Source organism: Theobroma cacao, chromosome 10, assembly GCF_000208745.1.
Source record: "Theobroma cacao cultivar B97-61/B2 chromosome 10, Criollo_cocoa_genome_V2, whole genome shotgun sequence".
Classification (NCBI taxonomy): Eukaryota; Viridiplantae; Streptophyta; class Magnoliopsida; order Malvales; family Malvaceae; genus Theobroma; species Theobroma cacao.
Window position 1 is genome coordinate 16,618,849 of NC_030859.1, and position 23,351 is coordinate 16,642,199.

The window sequence follows — 23,351 nt, forward strand, 5'->3', positions numbered from 1 at the left end:
TACTTCAACTATGGAAATTTGTTTTATCAATTTCTATTTTAAAATATTCAATTAAAAATGATCAAATTATTTTATGAAGGAAAACCAAAGATTTGGGAGGGAAACAAGGGAAGGAAAAAAAAAGGAGAGATGAAAGTAGAAAAGCTAAGAGGATCTTTAATACAAAATAAATCCTTGTATTAAATTAAATCTATCATATTGTTAAAAACCCTTCTTAGTGAATAGGTTTGAATGGTAAATCATTTATGTGAGCCATCATCCTCTCTTGGTGCTTCTGGAAAAATCTCCACCTGCTTAAAGCCTTGTCTTCTGCTTTCACTTCAGGCATTCTAAAGTTTGAAGTAACACTTTTTCTCACATTTTCCCCATCTTTACAGACATCTTAATAAGAAAGAAACTCCCAAATGAAGAAATATAAGCAAATTTAAAATGAGAAAAAGAAGAAAAAAAGAGGGTTTCTGATATAAATAAAAGAGAATTTCATTAGGCTACATGTACATAATGCACAAGATACAAATTTGACAACATCCCCCAATATTCTTTACGAAGCCTCAGAAATGTTCTCAGTTGCAGCTACATTAGTTGCTGACTCTTCTAACAGCATATCTGGAAGCAACTCCTCTGCCTCATGTGCTGAGGCAGAGATTAGGGATGCTGATTGAATCTTTCCGGCATACTCTAGTCGCATCAGAATAACACCCCTGAAAAACGAATGAAGTACAATAACTAGGTTGACAATATACTGACATCACAACAAAATTCACCTTGACAATATAATGAAATCACAACAAACTTCACCCTACATTAGTTTCAAAGTTTCAACATGACTCATAGTAGATTGTTAAAGCATTTAACTCAATGGTAAGTAAATATATCCTATTCAAAGAGCAAAGTTCGAATCTTCTAATCTCTCAAAATTGTACTTGAGTCAAAAAAAAGATAGATTGTTGAAGCAACACAATAGCAAAGATCCAAAGCTTTCAATAAGAAAAATAATTTTCCCCACTTTTAAATTATGTTGTAATACAGAATATGTGAATAAAGGAAAACAAATATCCATATATATATATTATTGAAAAGTATCAACCCTAAAACGAAGGGAAAAATAGAAAGAGGACAATGCTGAATAACAATATCTAAGACTGCCATGAATTTCTACTTCAGAAATTAAAATTCCAAGGAGACCCATAAAGGCTTATACACTAAATAAGAGGAATTAGGCAATTCCAAAAAATTACCCTGTCCATATGGATATATTTGAGAATCATAAGATTGGATGATACAAATATGGATGCAAATTCAATTTTCTTTTAATGAATTATCTTCTTTCTTCTTTTCTTCTTTTTAATTTTTGCAAGATTTAAACTTTAGTTCATCCCAAGCCTTGAGACTGTCCCCTCTTTACAACCATGGGTAATGCTATGATCCTTCTCTGAAGCATGTGATCTACACAAACTTTGCCAATTTTCCACAGTCATCAATGCGAAATTGTAACTTAATTATACTTCAGGGACGGAGAGGGATGCACATGCAGCATTTTCATGCCATGGCTAACCATAATTACTAACAAACTAATCACCTCTTGCACAATTACACTTTCCTACATATACCTTGCATAGCGAGACTGTATCGAGATATCCCGAACTTTAATTCTATTGACAGTACCACTTTGGCTGACTAGAACCACTTGCTCATCACTTTCACCATCTTCTGAGAGAGAGAGAGAGAGAGAGAGAAGGAGGGGGAGGGGGGGNTATATATATATATATATATATATATAGAGAGAGAGAGAGAGAGAGAGAGAGAGAGAGGAGGGAGGGGGGGGGGATGGGGGGGAATAATTAGAACATAATTCAAGAATTAAGAGTAATTCTGTTAGATTTTACTGGAATATTACATCTAAATCACCAATTACATGATTTACCTGCCAATGAAAAACCAACCACAAACACAGCTGCCAGGCGATCCTCTGAAGAAAACTGAAGAGAGCAAACGCTTGTTATCTTTCAGAAGAAATAAATCTGGCAGAATAAAACTTCCCTTAATAATCAAGGTGATGCAGTACCTTGTAACCTATTAAACCAACTCTGTTCAAAGGTGACCGTTTGAAGCTACTCAAGGGAACCCGCTTGCCATAGCCATTCTCAGAAACAAACAACAACCACGGGCCACTGCCACCCTTATTGCTATGTGGGGGAAGGAAAATAAACATAACAAGTACATAAGTTAAAGCCAATGCGTGATATTATAATAGAAACATTAAAAATGAAGAGGAAGTGAAGTCAACAGGAATGCACCAAGAACAAGTAAGACTCAAAACAGACACACCCCTATCTCATGAAACATGATAAAGGCGATGGCATATATATCTACAATAGAAACTAACGGAAATCCAAGTATTGAAATAGATTCAATCTATCAACAAAGTAGCTTTAAACCAATGGCTAAAAGCAAATTGTTAGGTCCACAATTCTGGAGTGATGCAACTTAAAGAGAAGGCCCTGAAAATCTTTTGAACTATATTAGGTAGTTGACATACAGTTCTACAAACGACAGAGCAGAAACTGTTTGCAATTGCAATGGAGGTCTGGTTTACATCCTAAACACACTTTATTTATTACCCAATCAACATATTACCACAAAAGGGGGAGCAAAAGGAGAAAGCCAAGACAAATTTAGGAGCAGTGCAACAGTTTTGTAGAGTTTAAATAAAGTTGAAGAGATTCTCAAAACATTTTCTTTGAATTGAATTACCACAGCCCCCTAAATCCAACCCAAACTACTAATCTGATGATGTTGGTAGGCTTCGGTTAAAACTTATTCTAATTCAGCAATCAGAATACAGATAGCAACCACCATGGACAAACATATTACATAGTTAAAACAATTTACTTGTTCATGGAATCTTCTTCTGCCTTATCCAAATCTTTATGCCTTGGTGCTGGTATGATGTCCATGCTTGCCATCTTATCTCCTTCTTTCAATCTCATAGCAATAGCTCCTCTGGTATTTCTGCTTAGTGCTCGGATCTGAGCACACAACAACAGAAATAAGAATAACTACATACTACATCGTAAATCATAACAAAAATGGAGGAATGCCAAATAAATTAGTCCCTGCTACCATCTAACATTATTTTAAAAGATCTCAGTGCAGAGAAAAAGAGAGGTTACCTGAAGACAAGGCAATTTATAAATTCATTGCAGTACAAGGAAAATACTAGAGGAATAACTGTTACAGAAGGAAATTGTAAAGATGCTAATTAATAATAAAATTCAAAATTTTAAAATCTTTGATGCATAGTGCTTTGAGATATTATTTGTGCTGCAATTTGGGGCTAGAGGTAAAAGTGAGTCAAACCCCACTCAGGACTACTAGGAACCAACTCGATAACGACTTGAGATAGTGATGCAGGAACACTCTATAATTTATTTAATTTAGTTGTCATGATGTGTTCTTTTAATTTTACTGTTTCATTATAGTGATTATATTTTTTTTTTTATTAAGTGGTTACAGGGTTAGCATGTGATCTTTTAATGAGTTTGAATGGCTAGGATTAGAAGCTTCTATAACCCTAGTATCCATTTGACGATTTCAGCATATTGCCTGACACCCTTCTTCATGTTGAAACACAAATAATATCTCAATGAAAAAAGCAAGTTCATCTTTCTTTTCATTATATACAAGCAAAATGTTCATTAACATTATTCACAAAATTCTTGTTCAGAAATTCCATCCTAAACTCCACAACTGTAAGTGTGTTAATTATCCTGAGTAGAAGACTCTCTGCATGTGTAGCAGGAAAACAAAAAAGAGGAGAAGAGAAATGGAGAGAGAAATGCGAAAAGAAAGTGATAAGAAGTAGAGATTATGTCCAGAGGGCAGCAAAGACAAAGAAACTCAATATACCGCGAAAGGCATGAGATTTCAATCCTTCTCAAAATCCCAGGTTTGACCCTAATCTTTCTAGCTAACCCCATTCTTTTACTCAAGTTTACCTTGGGCTTTGTAAAACTATGAATAAGAACAACTTAAGAGACAAATAGAACCAGAGAAATAAAAAAGACAATGAAATAAGCTTCTCATATTTGCTCATGTCATAGCTAGTACACATATGACCTTAGGTGAATCTTGCAAATATGTTAGAAGGATATAAAGCAACAAATTATTACTCACAATGCCACAGGAACTTAGAATGACCATTCCATTTTGTGAAGCCATGGCCACAAGGTCATCATTTATGCAACAACGAACCCACTTTAGCTCATCCCCAGGAACCTGGCGTATTAATATATGAAAGGTAAGAGATATCGTATTTGAAAGATTAGACTCAAAGTTCCATGCTAATGCAGACCAAAAGACAGACCAATTGAATGGCTATGATTCCAGTTGACCGAATTGCTGAAAAGTAATTCAGAGATACTTTCTTGATGTAGCCATTCACTGTAAGCATTGCTAGAAACTGGTCTTCAGCAAACTCACTCACGGAAATAATCGATGTTATTCTCTCGCCTTCAGATAAAGATATGATCTGTCATGAGCATGAAACAACACAAGCTGCCCTTAGCGAGCACAGAAAATAAGTACCAACAAAAAGAGGATAGCAAAACAATAAATACCTGGACTAAAGGTGTCCCAGCAGCAGTCCGGCTACTTTCTGGAATTTTATATGCACGAGCTGTGTACACTATTCCCTTATCACTGCATAAGGCATTTCAGAATCATAATATAAATTTATTGTTAGGATTTAAGAGTTACAGATCTTGATGGGACGTAGCATAACATGCAAGTTCAAAGAACATGACAACCTTCACACACCCAATGTATCAGGCGGCCAATTCCATAAACAGGGTTTCAACAGGCCAACTGAATAGCTACCAAAGTAGTCCTGACTAAATTATCATCGAATGACCAGGGCAAACCATACTTAACTGAACCATGAGCATGCATGAATGGTATGACATTTCTAGATCAAGCCACTCAAATTTTACTTTGAATTATGCTTGGTAATGAACCTCTTTTGCATAAACGAGGCTCAGCAATTTATGTTTTGTCCTGAATTTATCAAAGGGGAATAGGAATAAATGTCAAATAGAAACCACCTATTGTAATTGGGGTTAGTTGCCTTTCATGCATAAAAAGACAGTTAAAACCAGATTCTTTTCCCCAGTTTTTGGTTAAAGAACTCAAAGCTAATTCACCAAGGAAAAATCATTCAATTTTTCATAACAAATACAAATGACACTAATGACAATAAAAATAATAAGGCAAAGGTGGGTGCAAGTACCTGAAATAAAGCACATGGTCATGTGCACGGCAAACTATGAAGTCAGACATAGCGTCATTGAAGCGAAGTTTTCCAACAGATTTACCAATCGTTCCACGATTTTGAAGATTAAAGGTGTTAGGCTTCATCCGCTTAACATAACCTTTTTCACTGAATGCCTGAAAGAACAAAAATAATTCAGAGCAAAACCATATAATGTGATATTCAAATACGATGTAAAGAAAATTGACAAAGAAGACTATTTTGTTCACATTCAGAAGTCAATTTCATCATTTACCAGCAGCATTTCTTCATTTGGAATAACATCTATGTCTTCAAGTTGACCACCATCTGAATCCTCCAAAATTGAACGTCTTGGACTCCGAAATTTGCTCTTTAGCTCAATCGCTTCTTGTTCTATTAACTAAAACAACAGTTTGAAAAGCAAAATGAAGAAGACAAGAAACCAGAAAAATTGCAAAATACTTGAAACAAGTTTAGATCACTGTCAGAACTAGGGATGGCAAAATAACCAATAACTAAGAGGTTCCGAGTTGCCCCACCCCAATAGGAGCACGATCCTTTTTTAAACAAAAATCGAGAACAGGGCAGCTCAGAGCAGGCTTTCTAGGATTAAAAGTGGGGACAGGTCAGGGGTGGGTTTAGACTGATTCCCACCCTGCCCGGCCCTGAGTATATTCCCAAAATACCCTTTATTTTATATTTAATTACTTGATAAACTTATTATTATATAGACTTAGGAGTAGGCTTTTTACCTGAAACTCTTTACCATCTCTGGAATTCCAAGCATTCCCTCCTCCCTTATTTCCCCTATTTGTAGCAAACAGCCAAGCTTGTAATCATCTTTCAATCTTTTTTCTTTTAAACATTTGCCTCTTTCTACTTCCATTACATATAATGTTCTTCTCCATTTTCTTTCCCTTTTTCTTTTGTTTCTTGACCCAATCTCATCATTCCTTTAATCTTCATGTAGCCTTTAAGATCCAGCATACCTCTTTTTTTAGTTTTTTGGAACCACAGATTCTCCCTCCATTATAATCTCAATTCAAGAACTTGAAAAAGAAAAGTTTTTTTTATCCTCAATCTATTTTACAAGCCTAAACAAGCCACCAAATTTATAAGGAGCAAATTTACAGATTGCTCCTTGAGTAATAATCGTCCATTGAAAATTTGAGATCCACAATTGTTTTGTTTTGATACTGATTATCTGTCCCCATCTTGTAACTTGTTAACCTTGTTATCACTCTTTAGTGTATCAATTTCGTTTTCTATTGAATGCCTTCTAGATGTCACTGTTTTTATTATTTAATCAAAAGAAGACAAGCTGCTGTTAAAGGAACCCAAGCAGGGACGGGGCAGGTGGAGTAACATATCTAAAAGCAAATTATTAACAAAAGAGTTTGCAAAATATATATGATCAATTTTAGATTGGACTCCAAAATAGCAGATACATTAAGATTTTCTATTTCTTTTCTGCTCTTCTTCTATTCTTGTATGTCAGGGAGGGGATGATATTTATTTTTCAAACACAATACTTATAATCACAAGTTTCTTCATTCAATTAATTTAAGCTTTGAGCACAGCAGATGAAACAAACTAAATGTAATAAGATTCGCATTGTCAATAAGTAGCCAAGCAAAGAGCATCACCAGCAAATGTTTCAGCATCCATCAATGATCAAACTCTACTGTGATTAGATTTTTCCAGCATCTTAAATATGAGAAACTTCTAGAATCGATCAGAATAAAATAGCTTGTACTTCAAAATGTTACCTGCAATATATTTTTTCGGCTTGATAATAGTTCCGTTAGCTTTGAAATTTGTTCCATTAGTGATCTACTTTCACCAACAAACTTTTTGCGCTGCAGAATAAAGAGTATAGGACATCTTTTAGATGATATAACTAGCAAATATAATAACCTAAGAAGCAATATTGAGCAAATAGATTCCTATTTATGATAGGAATTGCAGCTACACACCTCAAGAAGGTTAAGTCTTCTTAAGTTTATATCCAATATGGCCTCTGCTTGTTTGTCAGAAAGATTGAATTCTGCATAAAAAAAAAAGATATTTAATTAAACAAACTACATGCCATCATAGAAAGCTGCCATCACTACAAATGGTTCAATGTTTTTTGTTATACGAGAAAAAAAATACGCCATGCAATCAGAGAAGCATGAAGAAGACATATATAAGTTAAAGTCTAAGGGGCTTACCATTCCTTAGGCCAGCTGATGCAGCTGCATTGCTTGAAGCCTCTCTGATTATATCAATCACACTATCCAAATTATCAAGCCCTACCACAATACCCTGAGTGCAAATTGAAAATAAGAAAAGATTGAAACATGCAAATTTGCCACCTCTGCAAAATTGTTATATTACATGAAATCACCACCAAAATATGTGTGTGTGTGTGTGTGTGTGTGTACACCAAATGCAAAAAGAAATAAAGGTTTTCACAGATGGGATGCCCAAACACCTTATGTTCCTTTATATTAAATGTAACCCATTTTTTGGACATACCTCAACAATATGCCTTCTATCCTGTGCTTGTGAAAGCTTGTACCTTGCACGCCTCTCAACAACAGAGCATCTAAAGTCTAAAAATGCCTGACAGAAGATAAAAACAGAAAGAGACAAAGGAAAAGCTGCTAAGATTCAAGAATACTAGAACTGCAAGGAAAAAAACAAGAGTAACCATTGAAGATAAAATAGCATAAGATGCACATCTGTTAATAATTTTGCCATAGGGTAAAGCATAGAGATGTGCAATCAGTGTATTGTATATGCATAAGAAACACACATACATACCAACAAACGACCACACACGGAGAAATTTTGCCATAGGGGATAGAGCAAGATATAGAGCTGTTATATGTACACTGGAAACTAATGATGTGGTACATCAATATGCAGCACAATGACAGCACATAATGAAAGGCGATGGGTCCAACTTGCATGTCCAAATTAATTACAAATCAAATACACAAACCCATGCACAAAATTGAAGCAAATTTGTAGTGTAATGATAATGATTATATAACTCGAGACATGAATCCAAACTGATGGGCTCAACACACTTGTCCTAGCCTTTCATAAAAATACATGTATGTCCTAAGCCAATATTAGTGCCCCTGTAGACTTGCCAAAGCTACTTTCTAGTTACATATATTACTCCATTTTACACTTTCAAGGAGAGAAACCAGAGTACCAGACACTAAAATAGGCCTACTTGTCAAAATGTATAAATATAGACAATACGACAATTTGGATATTAATGTACAAAAGACTCAATAAAACCATAAGTATTGAACATGTAAGATAATTTTCAATTCAGTCGCAATATAAGGCAAAACTGGTATAAATCCAAAACAAAAAGCATCAAACAGTACTCACCTGAAGCAACTCTTTTAGACCCATCTGCTTTGGTTGTCCATCAAGAATACTGTGTATAAAGATTGGCAAGATGTATTCAACACATCATTACGAAAGAAATGGTGACAAATAAATTAAAACAGAGCATCAGTTACAAATGTAAACAATTTCCGTATCAAAAGTCTGATGTTATTTTTGTTCTGAACAATTCATCATATTAGTTGTCCCCTTAACAGGGAGAAGTTTGTCCCTCCAGATTGGCTCATTGCAGCCAAGAATTGAGATGCTTTTATATTGAAGAAGGTTTGCAAGTAAAACTCAGTATTGGCATGCACAGCAGAAATCATAATATCTTTCAAATTAAGCTTTTTTTTTTAATAACTTATAGTAGGATTAATTTTAGAGCCATGATTGTCATGTAGATAAGGCACAGCAGTGTGCACTTATTACTTTCACATTACAAAAGAAGCACAACAGTAGATATATCATTGTTTACTAAAATCCACCTTATGTGAATTTGGGTTCTTATGAAACCTTACGTACAAGAGAAATCTATCCACCTGTAACCAACTCATTATAGCTAAGATGACCACCACAAAAGCAAGAACAACCCATTTTGTTGGTCCCATGCGATAGGTTAGTTATTCCCATGCATAAAGTTCACACCACATGATAGGCCTATTATCCCTACCCATGAAGTTTCCATAGCATATGTTAAGTCCATTGTCTCTATTCGTGAGGGAGCATGTAAAGTGGTGATAAAATCAATTTCAAACTCATCAATTTTGGTATATCTTGGGACCTTATATATAAGAGACATCTCAATTTCTTACCAATTAGTTCTAGGTAGAGCACCCACCACAAATTTTGGCAAGTATAACAAGAAAAAGCATGTATCATAAAAGAAATCTGAATTATATACACTCATATATTAGGCCAATAATTGAAGCGATCTTTGCAAAGTTGAATAAACCAACTTAGCTGATAATTTATGAAAACCAACTAGTAGAAACATGACATCTTGAGTCCAATCCATAGTCATAAAAGTGATAGATAAACTACTCACCCCACCATATTGCAGCTAAAACTAGACTGAAGAGCAGTGAGGCGATAAAGATTATTAAGAACAATAGATGGGTCAGATCCCCGTTTAAGCTGTGGAGTGAAAAAAAAGGTCAGTAAGGTGTTTATTTTTTTATTTTTTGGTCGAAGGGAAAGGCGTCTTTACCAACTGGAAACAAAACTAACCGCATAACATCAAATATATTGTACCTCAATGACCACACGCATTCCAGAGCGATCACTCTCATCACGAATATCACTTATGCCTTCTAAACTCTGTTAAAAAATTAAAATGATCATAATAAGATAATGCTTATCCTAATTTGATTTAATTCTACAATTTCAATTTAAAGTAAAATTTTGCTTAGTGCAGGTCAAAAACACCTGATTCAAGAAACACCAAAGATAAAGCAACAAAGGAAATGCTTCATTGAGTTAAAATCCAGAACCACACACCATCAAAACTCAAGGAATAAGTATCGAACTAGCCACTATACTATGGCTCACTGTTAAATTTTGCTACTGTACTTCATTTGTGTTGAACATTGTCACTACTTTTATTTTGGTTAATTTTAGGACAAAATTTAACAGTGAAGGAAAATTTCATGAACTATTCTGTTTATGCAGTTTAAAAAAAATTTGGAGAAGCAAAGACATGGAATTCACACTGGATCTCTCTGCCCCTTAATGATTATGAAGCAGAATTCATAATTTCAGCTTCTCCAAACATATTTATACTGCATCCATGTAATATTCCTTCACCGTTAGTTTTCATCCAAAAATCAACAAAGGTATGGTGGCAAATCCAATGCAATTGAAGTATAGAGGCAAAATTCAACATTGAGCCATAGTGTAGTGGCAAATTGCATATGAATCCTCCATGTCAAGAGCTGTTGGAGAATAAATTTAAAGTATGGAGGCAAAATTAATACATCAAGAGCTATTGGAGAATAAATTTGAAGTGTTCCAAAAAAAATTCACTAGAGAACAAATTACACCAGTTCCCTTGAAAATAGGAAAAGGAAAACCACAAGTATAAGCATCAAAACCTCATAGTGAAATCCTAAAATAATGGAAACAAGGCAGCCAACCCTTAAGTTGTTATGTTCCCACCATTCATGTTTTAGTGCCCTCATTTCCTTTCTCAGCAATTGCAAAATAAATATATGTTTTTATGTTGACTATAATTGCAATTTAAATTTTCAAATTTTCCCTACAGGATAGAAACTTGTGGCAATGAGACTATTTACAAATTCAAGGCAAATGATAATTAATGTGCAATAGACATTATTTTAAGTTGGCTTTTATTTGTTTAAAAAGGACAGGAACACTTATGAACAGACACATAATGACCTTGTTTGTAGTTTCAGTAAGTGTAACATGGACAATTTGAAGAACCTCTGAAGCTAAGATTTTGTAAGAATAAACAATCTCATGTCCCTACTTGAGCACCTTATTCATAGAGCATCTGCCTGCTCTACACTTCGTGCACATGATACAGAGGAAGAGGATTGAAAAAATAGGCAGTGTATTCCAAATTCAAGCTGGGTTATTAAGGAGCAGCTAAAACAGATTGTAGACAGTGCCCAGAATGAATGTACTATTTTCTTTAAAATGCAATTTCCCTCTTGTTATTCAATTTGAAAGAGAATGAAGGCATACTTTTCCCTTCATTCCTCTTACTCCCCTTATTTTTCCTCAGTTTTTGCAAGAGAAATAAAAGTTTAAGGGAATACAGGTGCAAAAACACAAGCGATCAACTTGCCACACACTTCCAAGAAAAGCAACATTCTTAAATAAGATGGCAATACCTTATTCTCGACCAGTTCAGCAATCTTCTCAACAAGCGAGGATTTGTTAGTCTGATAAGGAATCTGTTTCATTCCCAAACGTAAACAAGGAGTGCTATCAAACCACTCATGTACAATGTGAGGAAAATTACTATCTACAACTGATGCAATCAAGATGATCACCTCTTTTATAATAACTGCACTTCTCTTAGTTTTAGAATCAAGTAATTCAATGTCAGCCTTTCCTCTGACTACGATACGCCCTCGTCCAGTTCGATATGCTTCTAAGATCCTTAACAAAGTAATCAATATCAGAAAACTTAAGTACATGTAGTTTCATATTTTCAACCAGAATCAGAACAAAGCTACATAAAATGGTAAAACAAGCAGCAAAGAGAGGGATTCGAAAAGAGCTTTAAGCTAGTGTATGTGACTCTTAATCTTATTAAATATTTATACTATTAAAAAAGCACTTGATTTTCCAAATAAAGCTAAAACATTATATATTTAACTAAACTCATGTGAAAGGCACACAGCTCACCTGCAATATTATGCATGTCATGTACTAATAAGTTCTCAGATTATTTTGAAAAAATAGTAGTATCCAATAATTTCCCAACATTTGAGCAAGTCAATCCAGCAACGATTACAATTCAAAGCTTTTCATAACATTTGTTCAAAGTTCAAACAAATATTGTCAACTGACAATTAATATGGCGATCTTCAGATGGGCCTTGCTAGAAATGCCTCTTGACCACTATGACCATAGTTTAACTCTTGAATAAATTATACATAGAAATAGGTACATCCAGGTCAGATTCGGTCATTTCAGGTCAATCAAGTTAAAGTCCTTGCTTTTTGGAATAAATTAATGTTGGGTCAGATCAGGGTCCGCTTTTGCCACTGACTCTCCTAGGAACCGCAGTTTAGCTTGGATTCAAGTTTGGGTCTATTGAGTTCAAGTTGTTAACTTTTTTAATTTGTTTGTGTAGGGCCAAGTCATGTTTCAAGCAGTTCATTCAGATTGTTCAGCCCATCAATCTCTAATATTAATTGGGTCTTCAGATTAATTAGCATTATTTGATTACTCCAAAGGGATTTTATTTGGCAGGCTTAGATTCAACAATGAGGTGATTTTTAAAAACGCTTAAGCTTTTATCTGTATGCCCCCTTACGACAAATGACACCTTCATTTAGTTACATCAATAGTAGTCAAGAACTTTTTCACACCAGTATTATAATAGATCCATCTATAACAGAGGTGAACAACCCAGTGCCTAACCCCACACTGCCAGAAATTTAGGCATATATGCCATTAATGTACTATGAACAAAAAAAAATAGAAATAGCCATGCATCATGAGGAACTGTAGTAAACCTCCCAGCCAGAAGACCATCTACGCCAAATATAACCCCAAAAAGAGACAAAAAAGCACCCTGAGTTACTTTGTCAAGATCAAAGCTTCATATCCTGACACTTATTGATGAAAATAATGGGGCTATAACTTTGTTTTCTTGCCATCAGAGGGCTAAAAAGTAACTCACCCAAGATTTCCCATTATTAGCCCTCCAGTTGGAAAGTCAGGTCCAGGCATATATTCCAACAATTCTTGCAACTGAGACAGCAAAAATAAATATGAGAACTAAATATCAAAAGAAAACAAGCAGCAGAACCTCCAACAACAATAATGATAATATCAGTTATGAGTATATTAATGTGGATTATTGAATATGCATATAAAAGAAAGCTCATTTATGTCCAAAGGGGTATATCTAAATGAATATATAGCAATCACAAGTACACATAACTTAACCATCCATCAGCACAGTAATTTCAAATTGTGGAAATATGGTCTAACAGCATAAGCTTAGCAGACAATTAAAGTTCAATCCTACTAATACAGTTAAAAAGAGAAACTCCATTTCCAACTAACTTAAGATATCAGACACTATAATTCCATCAGCTTGTCCAGATTACGGGTGGTTTAGACAAACTGCAAAACAGTTTATCCAGTTTGAATCCTCGATGCCCAATAAGCCCATGATAAAGTTGCCAACTTCTTTGATGCGAAGACCATACAGCTGTTAGCATCCATGCAGAATGAAAAAGAATCTTTTGTCCATCTTTTTGGTAAATATTTGAATCTGTTGGTATAGAACCATTACCTACTTACTAATGAATTTTTTTCCAATAGCTGCCATACCCCATCCATAGCTAAAAAATGCATATAATATAAATATTGGCCACAAATTTCAATAACAACTACAAAAGAGCTTTGCATCACTAATGTAAGATCCAACGAATAAGTTGACCACACTAAATCTTATTGCTTAATGTCATAAGTGGGCCAGACCCACAAATTTGTTCATTTTTTAAACTTATTGCAAGAATAAAACTGGAATTAAATATAGCAGTGTGAGCTTTAGCAACACCTATAATCAACAAACAAAAACTTTTTCCTTTTCTGGTATAGTACAGAACCATTTTTAACCATTCTCCTTCACACCAAGAGATAAAATCTCTTAAAAATTATAGCTCATCAACTAAAAGCTACCCCCTCCAACTGACCAACAATGCCAACTCAAAAAAGATATTTGAGCTTCCTTCAGGCCTCCCAAGATGCTAAGCAAAGACATTATAATAGGATATTCCCATGAACAAGCTCTAAATAAATGAAACTAATCCACCTCAAATTTCATTTAAATGAGATAACTACAAGTATGGTCAGAAAGTGAAACTGCCAACATATTAAACAAAAGCAATTTCAGAATTTCTACCATTTCAGTGAGAATTTAGCACTTACTGAGGCCTCTGGGTTTTGAATTAATGCACAAAGCACATCAACCAACTCTCCAAGATTATGAGGAGGAATGTTAGTTGCCATACCAACCTGAAATTGATAACTATCTTATATTGATATTCCACAATAATTATAAACATTAGCTGCAGTTGAAAACATATAGGCGTATATACTGATGTATATACATAGGAACGTATATGTGTATGTATATGTGTGTGTTTCTGTGTCTGTGTCTTGGTGTGTGGGTGTAAAGATCAATCTCTGATGGAAAAAAAAATCAGATGAACTCACCGCAATCCCAGAGGTGCCATTCAACAACAATGTTGGTAATCGAGCAGGCAGAAGTGATGGTTCTTTATGTGAATTGTCAAAGTTTGGAACAAAATCAACCTGCAATAAATTTAATGATTGAAACTGTTCAAAAGACAAACAACAAATTTAAAGCATCATAGCTGTGAATTGACAATATGGTAAGAATTAAAGACCAGAACTTGCCGTATCTTGCTCCAGATCTGCCAACAAAATTGCTTCTGTGAGTGCCTGCAGGAACGAAATTGAAGCAAATGACAACAGAGTGCAACAATGATAAAATAAAGAATATGGAACAATCAGTGCAATTGAACTTTAACGCTCTAACCAATAAATTAAGAAGAAACTAAGGGATAACTACCCATTCATAGTCACAAATATTACCGATAAGAAGATAAAAACATCAAAATAAAGGTAGTAAGGAACATGATATATACATCAATATCTAAAAGAAAAAAAAAAAGAAATCACCTCCCCCCCCCCCAAAACCAAAGGCCAAGAAAGAAATAAATCAAGAACAATGAGAGAGTAGAACTTATACAATTCTATATCTTTTAACTTTTTATACAGTTTATATTTTGTTCATCCAACTATTAGAATTGATACTCTATTAATATAAAATGCATAAATATTTCAAGTTGATTAAACATTTCTGACTATTTCGTTGGCATCTTTAAACTTTCGACCATCAAATGTTTGGCATAAAATACATCTTTTCTATTGATGTGATATAGATATTGCATCAACTTGAAATTTGACATTCATGACAAACATGAATAGGTTGAATCTGCCGGTTGATTTGATAAAAAATAAACTGTGCAAAGAATTACAAAAATGGTTCAATTATTATGCCAATGTGACACATACACACACACACCCATATAGAGAGAGAAAGAGAGAGATGACCACACTTGACAATATTTAATATTAACACCACCCTCCTGGATACCTACCAGCACATTGGAAGCACCGTTAAAGATGTGGGATGAGATGATTCATCTTAAAGTAGACTTGCAATAAATTTTTGACAATTTAAGCTTCCCATGTAGTTGTTCAAGGTCCAAGGTTCAATTCTGTCCAATCCCCCACCCCCCCACCCCCATTTTCCGCATTTTGTATGTACCATAAAAAGACTACATTTTGATGGGTAGTCTATAAACTTGGACTCATTTCAAAACTTTTGAAACAATTTAATTTGTTTGGCTTAAGAAAATTGCAGTAGAAAGGGATGAGTCACTCATATTTCTCTATACAAGAAGGCAAATAAGCAGTGGAAAGAAAGAGCAGAGAAATTACATATAAAAATTTAACTAACATGTCCGATAATGTATGTATCAATGCACATAAGGCTTTCACTTCCAAACTACATCCTTAAAGCATAAAAGTTTTGACTTGTTAATACATGCAGAAAAGGTTCACATGTATCAATGCACACATTCCTAGTAGCAAATCCATCCACTATACGGACATGTTGGTGATGGATACATGTGCACATAGGTACAAAAAGCTAGGGATGTCAATGGGTAGGCACCCTACCCCGACTATTATTAACTCTATAAATACCCAATTAAATTTTGAAATTATTACCTGAACCTGTACCCAAATATTCTAGACACTACCCATTAAATACTCGAACTCATTTAATACCCGAACCCATTAAATACCAAATTAAAATAAATTTAAAATCAATTTTTATGTATACTGTTAATCAAAATTAAATTAACAAATTAAAGTTGAATCATAAAAAAATAAATTAAAATTTAAAATCATATTTAGAACAATTAATAAAATTTAGTAAGCATTACATTAAATTATAAAGAATTAATATATATAAAACTAATATTTAATATTAAAAACCATTATTTATAATTGGGTTCGAGTAATGGGTTTCCAAAGACTACTACCCAAACCCTTACAGGTAGTAGTTTTACTATCCGAACACATGAAAGGTAGTAGTTTTACTACCTAACCCAATTATAAGATACCTTAAACCTTATTTAATCGAGTCGGGTCATGTAGGGTATCCGAGTATAAAAAACCCATTGCCATCCCTACATAAAAAGCACATAAGTAGACCGATATATCACCAAAACCATTTTCTTATTAATGTTTAAAACTTCAAACTAGCATGCACAGATGAGACAATGCCAATAATGCCAAGCCCTAGACTGTATGCTAAAAGGATAACCAAAAACCATAATTCTCAAACTCCCAAAGGGTATACTAAGGTGTCAATCTTTGGCTTGTTTTTCTACAACAATATCATTGAGAGAAATGTTTAGTGTAAATGATTGGAACTGCAAATATCAAGTGGCATGTGAAAGCACTTGCTATATTCATGAATAGGAAATTAAGAAAAGTTGACTATCCTCACTTCAAGAATCCAACATAATAAAAGCATCAGTTGATTTTTGCCAATTGATTGTAACTAAAGAATTGAAAATACTTACACTAAAATCAAGGGATTCTACGAAACAGGCCAATCAGATTTTTCTTCAACATAATAAAATTTAGAGTTTAAATAATGTGTTTTCCATGTAATGCTCCTAGGTCAAACTGTTTCTAGATAACTTGAGGCTTCATCTATTAACACTAAAACCAATGCTTATCTTCCTCTTTAGGACCTTCTACCTTGCTTACTTCTCCATGCCTGATGTAGTGCACATCCTAACTGCTATCTTCCTGTACAAACTATTTTTTAGCATTAAGGTATACAGTAACTAGAAACATTCCCTTTGATCAAAACTAAATAATATTCCTAGACCAGAAAGTTCTAAATGGAAAAAGAGCAACTCATAGAAGAAAAGAGTGCAATAAGAAATCAAAAGTCCATCAAAAAGGGGTTAGGTTTGAAGATGGTCAATTTATAATCCCCATAAGCATCAGAAAATAAAACCATAAGATGAAAACCAAAAGATCTAAAAGGACAAAAAAAAAGCCCTCCCCAGCCACTTCATTGAATTCCTAAATGTGAAGAATCATTATTCCAACTCGGATAAAAATGGCCATCTTTTGACCTTGTTCACAAAGGGCAAATAAATCATAACTTCTAACTAAAATGGACAAAAGCCTTTGGGTTGAAAAATGGAAAAGGTAAATTTTAGAAGAGCTAATGATGAACGATAAAAACAAAATGCTAGATTTTATTAAAAAATTCTAAAGGGCAAACGTTGAAAGAAAAAGTTTATATCAGTTTTTCATTATCAACCACAGCTGATGCTTCAAAATTTATATAGAAGCCTTTCTATATTAAATTAGCAGGAAATCTTTCGTACAAATCAAGTCTTAGCTTATGACTGCTCCCCACACAAAAAAGGCATGGTTGTCCTCAAGTGGTTTCTTTTTTCCCACATTGGAGCAGACAAAAGACACCTAATGTCACAACAGACAAAAGAACTAGGGAAATGCATACGGTCATGTGAAGTAAGCTTTCAAAGTCAAGAAGTAGTCTTAAGTTTTGAAAGTACTTAAACCCAGGATGCCGTGTACAAATTCTGCATCTAAATCTCTTACTTTATCAGGACTTGTACAAATAAGAGGTGTTGCAATTGTTCAAGTAACTTCAATGCATCTTATCTTATCAGTTATGAATTTTCATTCTTGACATTTTAAAAGTATTTTCCTAGATGTTACTATGGAGCCATCTGATGTATCTCTCTATATATAACCTATCCATTTGTAAATTGACCCAACTTGTGTTCGTGCAGGTATCATCTATTCTTAGTAAGGTAGGCTTTCACGTGGTACAACTATTTTGTTTGAGGCTCAGTTTAGACTCAAAAGGGAAAAGGAAACGAAAATTAATTTAAACATAAATAATAAAAATTAAAAAAAAAAGAATAATGTAACGAATGTCTTTAGCAGCTCAATGACTTCAAATTCCATCATTCCTTAACATTTTGAAACATAAATTATTTTTACATTTTTTTAATTCTATTAACCTTCCCATCTGTTTCTTACTACAAGGCAACAAAATGAATATACAACAGCGAATGCACAAGCATCAGAGTCTTAACTTCCAGATTCTTTCTCTAATTTAAAGCTCCAATAAAGAAGACAATTCAAGCAAAGATTCAGAGTCCAAAAATCATGTTTAAGAGGAGGAAAATTTCAAACATACTTCAAGTCTGCACTCTGTATAACGCATGGCAGCAGGTGGATCTGCATCGATTGAACCAAAATTTCCATGTCCTTGGATAAGTGGGAATCGCAACGAAAAATCCTAGATGAAAGATAAAAAACTGTTAAAATGAATCATGAAGAAAGAGAAACTCAAAATGAATCTTGCAATAAATCAACAAAGCACATAGAAAGCAAATTTATACTTACCTGTGCCATCCGCACCAAGGAATCATATACTGCTGTGTCACCATGTGGATGAAACTTACCTAGAACCTGGAATAGAGGCATAAAAAACAGAAGCAGTTAAACGATGTGGATAATAAGAAAACAACCTGCTGGGTTCAAATGTATGAAGAAAGTTCGAAGCATTTCAGTTAAAAAACACAACTACTATCAAATGCTTTACCTCTCCAACAACTCTAGCACATTTCTTGAACGGTTTTCTAGATGAAAGACCTAATTCATGCATTGCAAATCTGTTGGTAATGAAACCAAAGGCATGTTAGTTAATATACTTCACATAAACACACGAGAGTACTGATAAAAGCACAGACCAATAGACACACAGGATTCAGATTTGATAAGTTTTTAACCCATGCCCCTTATCCCCTCCCCGGTGACTGACAATCTTAAGGAGCACTCCCACATCAGCCTAGCGCATTAAGAATTTTACCCTTGAAGTGCTCCCCACGAAGAATCAAGAAAAGGGGCTTCCTCTTTAGCAACTTGACTAAGCTGTTCAAATTAAATAAATAAATAGGGAATATCTATTTATTACTCCTTAAATAAAAAGAAAAAACTTGTGCACCTTTTCCAACAAAAAAATGAGAAATCAATTGAAAATGCAAGTCTTAAAAAAACAGATAGAACATGTAACACTCAAAATAAATTACTTACAGAATCCTCCTATGCACCGGCTTCAAACCGTCCCTAACATCGGGCAAAGCCCGTCCAAGCAACACGGATAACGCGTAAGCCATATATGACTCCGTAGCCTCCTTGTGGAGCTCGGTGGGAACCACCCGACCATCCCCACCGCCGCCGCTGCCATCTTTAACAATGGCCGTCAAACTTCCATTTCCCGCTCCATCCTCGTCCTCCTGCCCACCGGCGCGCCTTGCCTTGACAGGGCTGAGGAGGGGGCGAGTGGGGGTAACAGAGAGGAATCGGAGGTGGGAGAGGTTAGGGCGGAGAGCGGAGACTCCAGAAGGGGCAAGGTAAAGGTTGTGGCGGAGGAAAGAGAATCGGAGAGTGTAGGACAGAGACATGGGAGCTGAGTTTGAGAGAGTGGGAGAAGAAGATAAGGGTTTCACTCATGCCATGGAAAGTGAAGAAGAAAAGTGTTGGGGTTTAGGGTGGCTTTTTGTAAAACCCTAGAGAAACTTTTTGGTGGGTTCTTGCGCGCCAATTCCTGTCCGTTTGGATTAAACTAGAATTGGCCCGTGCTATGCACACGAGCCTAATATAAAACATGAAAGTTGGCGGAGATAAGAAAAACTACACCGCAAAAAACCATTAGATTTGTGATTGTTATGTGGGAAAGGAATCATCATTGTTTTTGATACTGAATAGAAATCGGATAATAAAATGTTCTTGATTTATAATGCATGGTTTTATTGACAGTATTTGAAGCAAATGTCCGTAGTTGTTTGAAGGTGTTTGTTTTTTTTTTTTTAACAGAAATCAACATTTTGATGTTTAATTCATGATATTGCCTAAAAAAAGTATAAGGTGGTTTTTGTAATTTATGTACATCCATTGTTACGCAGTTAACCAAAAGTTGATGCCCTAGAATCATATAAAGATGATGATTTGGTGGTTTGTTTTTGTAGATTTCTCTATTTACACAAAAGTTAGCATTAAATAGTATAATGCACAATGCTGCATGAATTTGATATTTTTTGTGTATAAATGTAAAGGAAGGAAAATGGAATTAAAAGAATGTTTGAAGGATCAAATTGTAAAGGATGAAACGCGGTGACTAGCAAGAGAATTTAATTGAAACGTAACCGGATAAGGGGCAAAGTGATATTCCACCATTGTAAGGTGAGTGGGGGGTGTCTATTTTCAAAGTTCTGTCAGCTATATATTGATATACGTTTAATAAACGTTGCTGGTTTTCTTTAAAAGCAATTGTGGAATATCACTTGGATGCATGATGGATTCAAAGTGAAAGAGAAAAGGTAAGCATGGTATTATGTTTTAAGGCCTATGATTGGTAAAAGAATCAAGAAAATAATGTGTGCACAATATTGGTAGTTTGGTGATTGGAACTTGGAAGAATATGGGAATGCTTGTGCGAATCAAGCAATCTCAAAGGTAAAAATGAATAATACCTTAAGTGTAGTTGAAAGATTTTGAGAAAATGGCTATTGTTGTGTTGGTAGAGATCTTGAAAGATCCATTGTGAGGAGTAATGAATGTTGAAAAGGTCTAAAAATGAATGAGCTAATTAGAAATGTTAAAGTTGTTTGTTAGAGTAATTATAGGAATAAAGATGAGCAATGTGGATATTGGTTAAGGATTCTTGGTTAAGATACTGCCCATATATATATATATAATTGTGTGTATGCATGAAATTGGAAATAATGTGTTCAGTTGAGTACAGTGAAAAATAATCATTTGAAGTGTGAATAGTTATTGATAATGAAAGGAATAAGAATTTGATACATAGGGCAGCAAATGTGAGCTAAATTAAAATGATCAATCCTAAGTATATTAAGCTTGGTTTATTGCTAGGAAGTGTGCAAGCGAAAAAGGATTACCGTGGTTATTAACTAGAGGAGGAAACGTGGTGACTAGCAAGAGAATTTAATTGAAACGTAACCGGATAAGGGGCGAAGTGATATTCCACCATTGTAAGGTGAGTGGGGGTGTCTATTTTCAAAGTTCTGTCAGCTATATATTGATATACGTTTAATAAACGTTGCTGGTTTTCTTTAAAAGCAATTGTGGATAGCATGAGTTGTTAACCTTAGTAGGCGATTTTTAAATGGATTTGTAATCAATTATATTGTTTTTGTGGAAAGCATGAGTTGCTAGAAAATGATAAGTGATTTGAATATATAGTTTGCAATGATTTATACGTTGCTATTGTAGAAAGCATGAGTTAGTAGAAACGATAGGTAAATTGTGGATGCAAATTGATTTGGAAGTTGTTTGTGTATACTATACATATATATATATATATATATATATATGTAAAATGTTTTAGAAACCACGAAACAAGCCCTTTTGCAATGTTTTGCATCAAATCCGTGCCTTGTATCTTTGTGTGACGTGCATAGTTCAATGTATTTGTTAAATGGTTTAAATGCAAATTTTTGAGAGCTAGTTTTAGTTCGATCTTTATATAAATATTTACACCATGCATTTTAATGTGAAAAGCAATTTGAAAGGTTATCGAACTTTGTTTTCAAATGATTTAAAGCAAAAAACTCGAATACCTTGATTTGGTTTTGAAAACGGTTTCGATAAATTGAGAGCATCGAGAGCAGGTCGAATCTCACATCGGGATAGTGTCACCCTTGTGCACAAGTGAGCTCTAGCTAGAGAACCTTTGGGTCGTTGACTGGCTGTTAAACGTGGTTAAGGCACGGTCTGTAATTATACGTGGTAAGGGCACGAGTTGTTATACGTGGCAAGGCCACGAGTTGATATACGTAGTTGCGACCACATGATTTCTTCGATGTCGGCCAACATCATTAAGACTACCATGGTTGTGGGAATTTGGTGGTGGGAGGCCTCTCAAATTATTATCATGTGGAAGAGGGTCCACGAATTATGATTACCTACTCAAGAGCCTTGAGAGTTTTTAGACTCGTACTCTTTTGCATGGTGGAGAGTTAATGTTTTCTGCAGCTCCCTTATTTGATTGAAAGCTTTCAATGCTTTATATGTTGATTATGAGTTGATATACATGGTTGTGCACGATTATTTTTACATGCCACACATTTTGGGAGCATGTGTGATTTTATACGACTATTGTATTTTTAAAGGAAATAGATGATTTCGAGGATTGAAATTTATTTTACTATGCTTTGTTTTTGGCATTGTTTACCAAGGAAAATATTGCACTACGATTTTACGGCATTAGTTTACAAGGCACAAATACCTTACTTGTTATTTGGTTTTATAAGGTTATCACTTTATATTCTGGTTTTATTACTCAAATGATCTGCTCTAAGCTTGTTTCCCATCTACGCCCTGCTTACGGAGCTGATGATCATTGAGTCTGTGAGACTCACCTCTTTTTGCAGATAGTGATCGACCTAGCATGCGTTCATCGGCACATATTGTCTATGGCGGATAGGTAAAGGCATCTCATAGAACTTTATTTGGAGTTGCTCCACTACTAGAGGTCGAGTTGTTCATAGCATAATTGTTTGTAAATAGTGTTAATATAAATGTACAATTGGAGATTTTAGACTATAATGTATTCTTACAATTATGGTGAATAAAGGTTAAGATGTCTTATTACGACTTTTGTTCAAATCTTATTACAATGTGTTATACGGTTCAAAGTAATTTCATAGATTGATGGCATGAATATGAAGTAATAACTAAAATTTCAATTAAGTAACATGATTAGGATTAAATAAGGATA

At 34.5% G+C, this 23,351-nt stretch overlaps 1 protein-coding gene across 2 annotated transcripts; it reads right to left on the reverse strand.

Moving 5' to 3' along the window:
- On the reverse strand, nt 443–20,180 carry LOC18586967 (DNA gyrase subunit A, chloroplastic/mitochondrial). Of its 2 annotated transcripts, none has more exons than XM_018129599.1 (27): nt 19,643–20,180; nt 19,152–19,221; nt 18,953–19,018; nt 18,744–18,845; nt 14,810–14,854; nt 14,606–14,704; nt 14,318–14,404; nt 13,059–13,129; nt 11,698–11,806; nt 11,536–11,598; nt 9,935–10,000; nt 9,729–9,817; nt 8,684–8,732; nt 7,811–7,897; nt 7,504–7,597; nt 7,267–7,337; nt 7,060–7,149; nt 5,565–5,690; nt 5,288–5,445; nt 4,620–4,701; nt 4,367–4,531; nt 4,177–4,278; nt 2,893–3,029; nt 2,066–2,186; nt 1,925–1,979; nt 1,611–1,707; nt 443–701 (listed from the first exon to the last, which is right to left on the reverse strand). In XM_018129599.1, the coding sequence occupies exons 1-27, from the start codon at nt 20,011–20,013 to the stop codon at nt 542–544; spliced, it is 2,832 nt and encodes a 943-aa protein (XP_017985088.1). In that variant the 5' UTR covers nt 20,014–20,180; the 3' UTR covers nt 443–541. The 2 variants fall into 2 exon arrangements, with proteins under 2 accessions (XP_017985088.1, XP_017985087.1); XM_018129598.1 differs by having other exon boundaries at nt 1,611–1,710.

What these genes read in the sequence shown, in the direction of transcription:
- LOC18586967 (XM_018129598.1), bottom strand. Translation starts at nt 20,013, where the DNA reads ATGTCTCTGTCCTACACTCTCCGATTCTCTTTCCTCCGCCACAACCTT. An exon ending in GTGCAGTTATTATAAAAGAG is followed by an intron (nt 11,599 to 11,697) that starts GTGATCATCTTG and finishes GGAATGAAACAG; the next exon opens with ATTCCTTATCAGACTAACAA. An exon ending in GAAGAAGATTCCATGAACAA is followed by an intron (nt 2,187 to 2,892) that starts GTAAATTGTTTT and finishes TCCCCCACATAG; the next exon opens with CAATAAGGGTGGCAGTGGCC.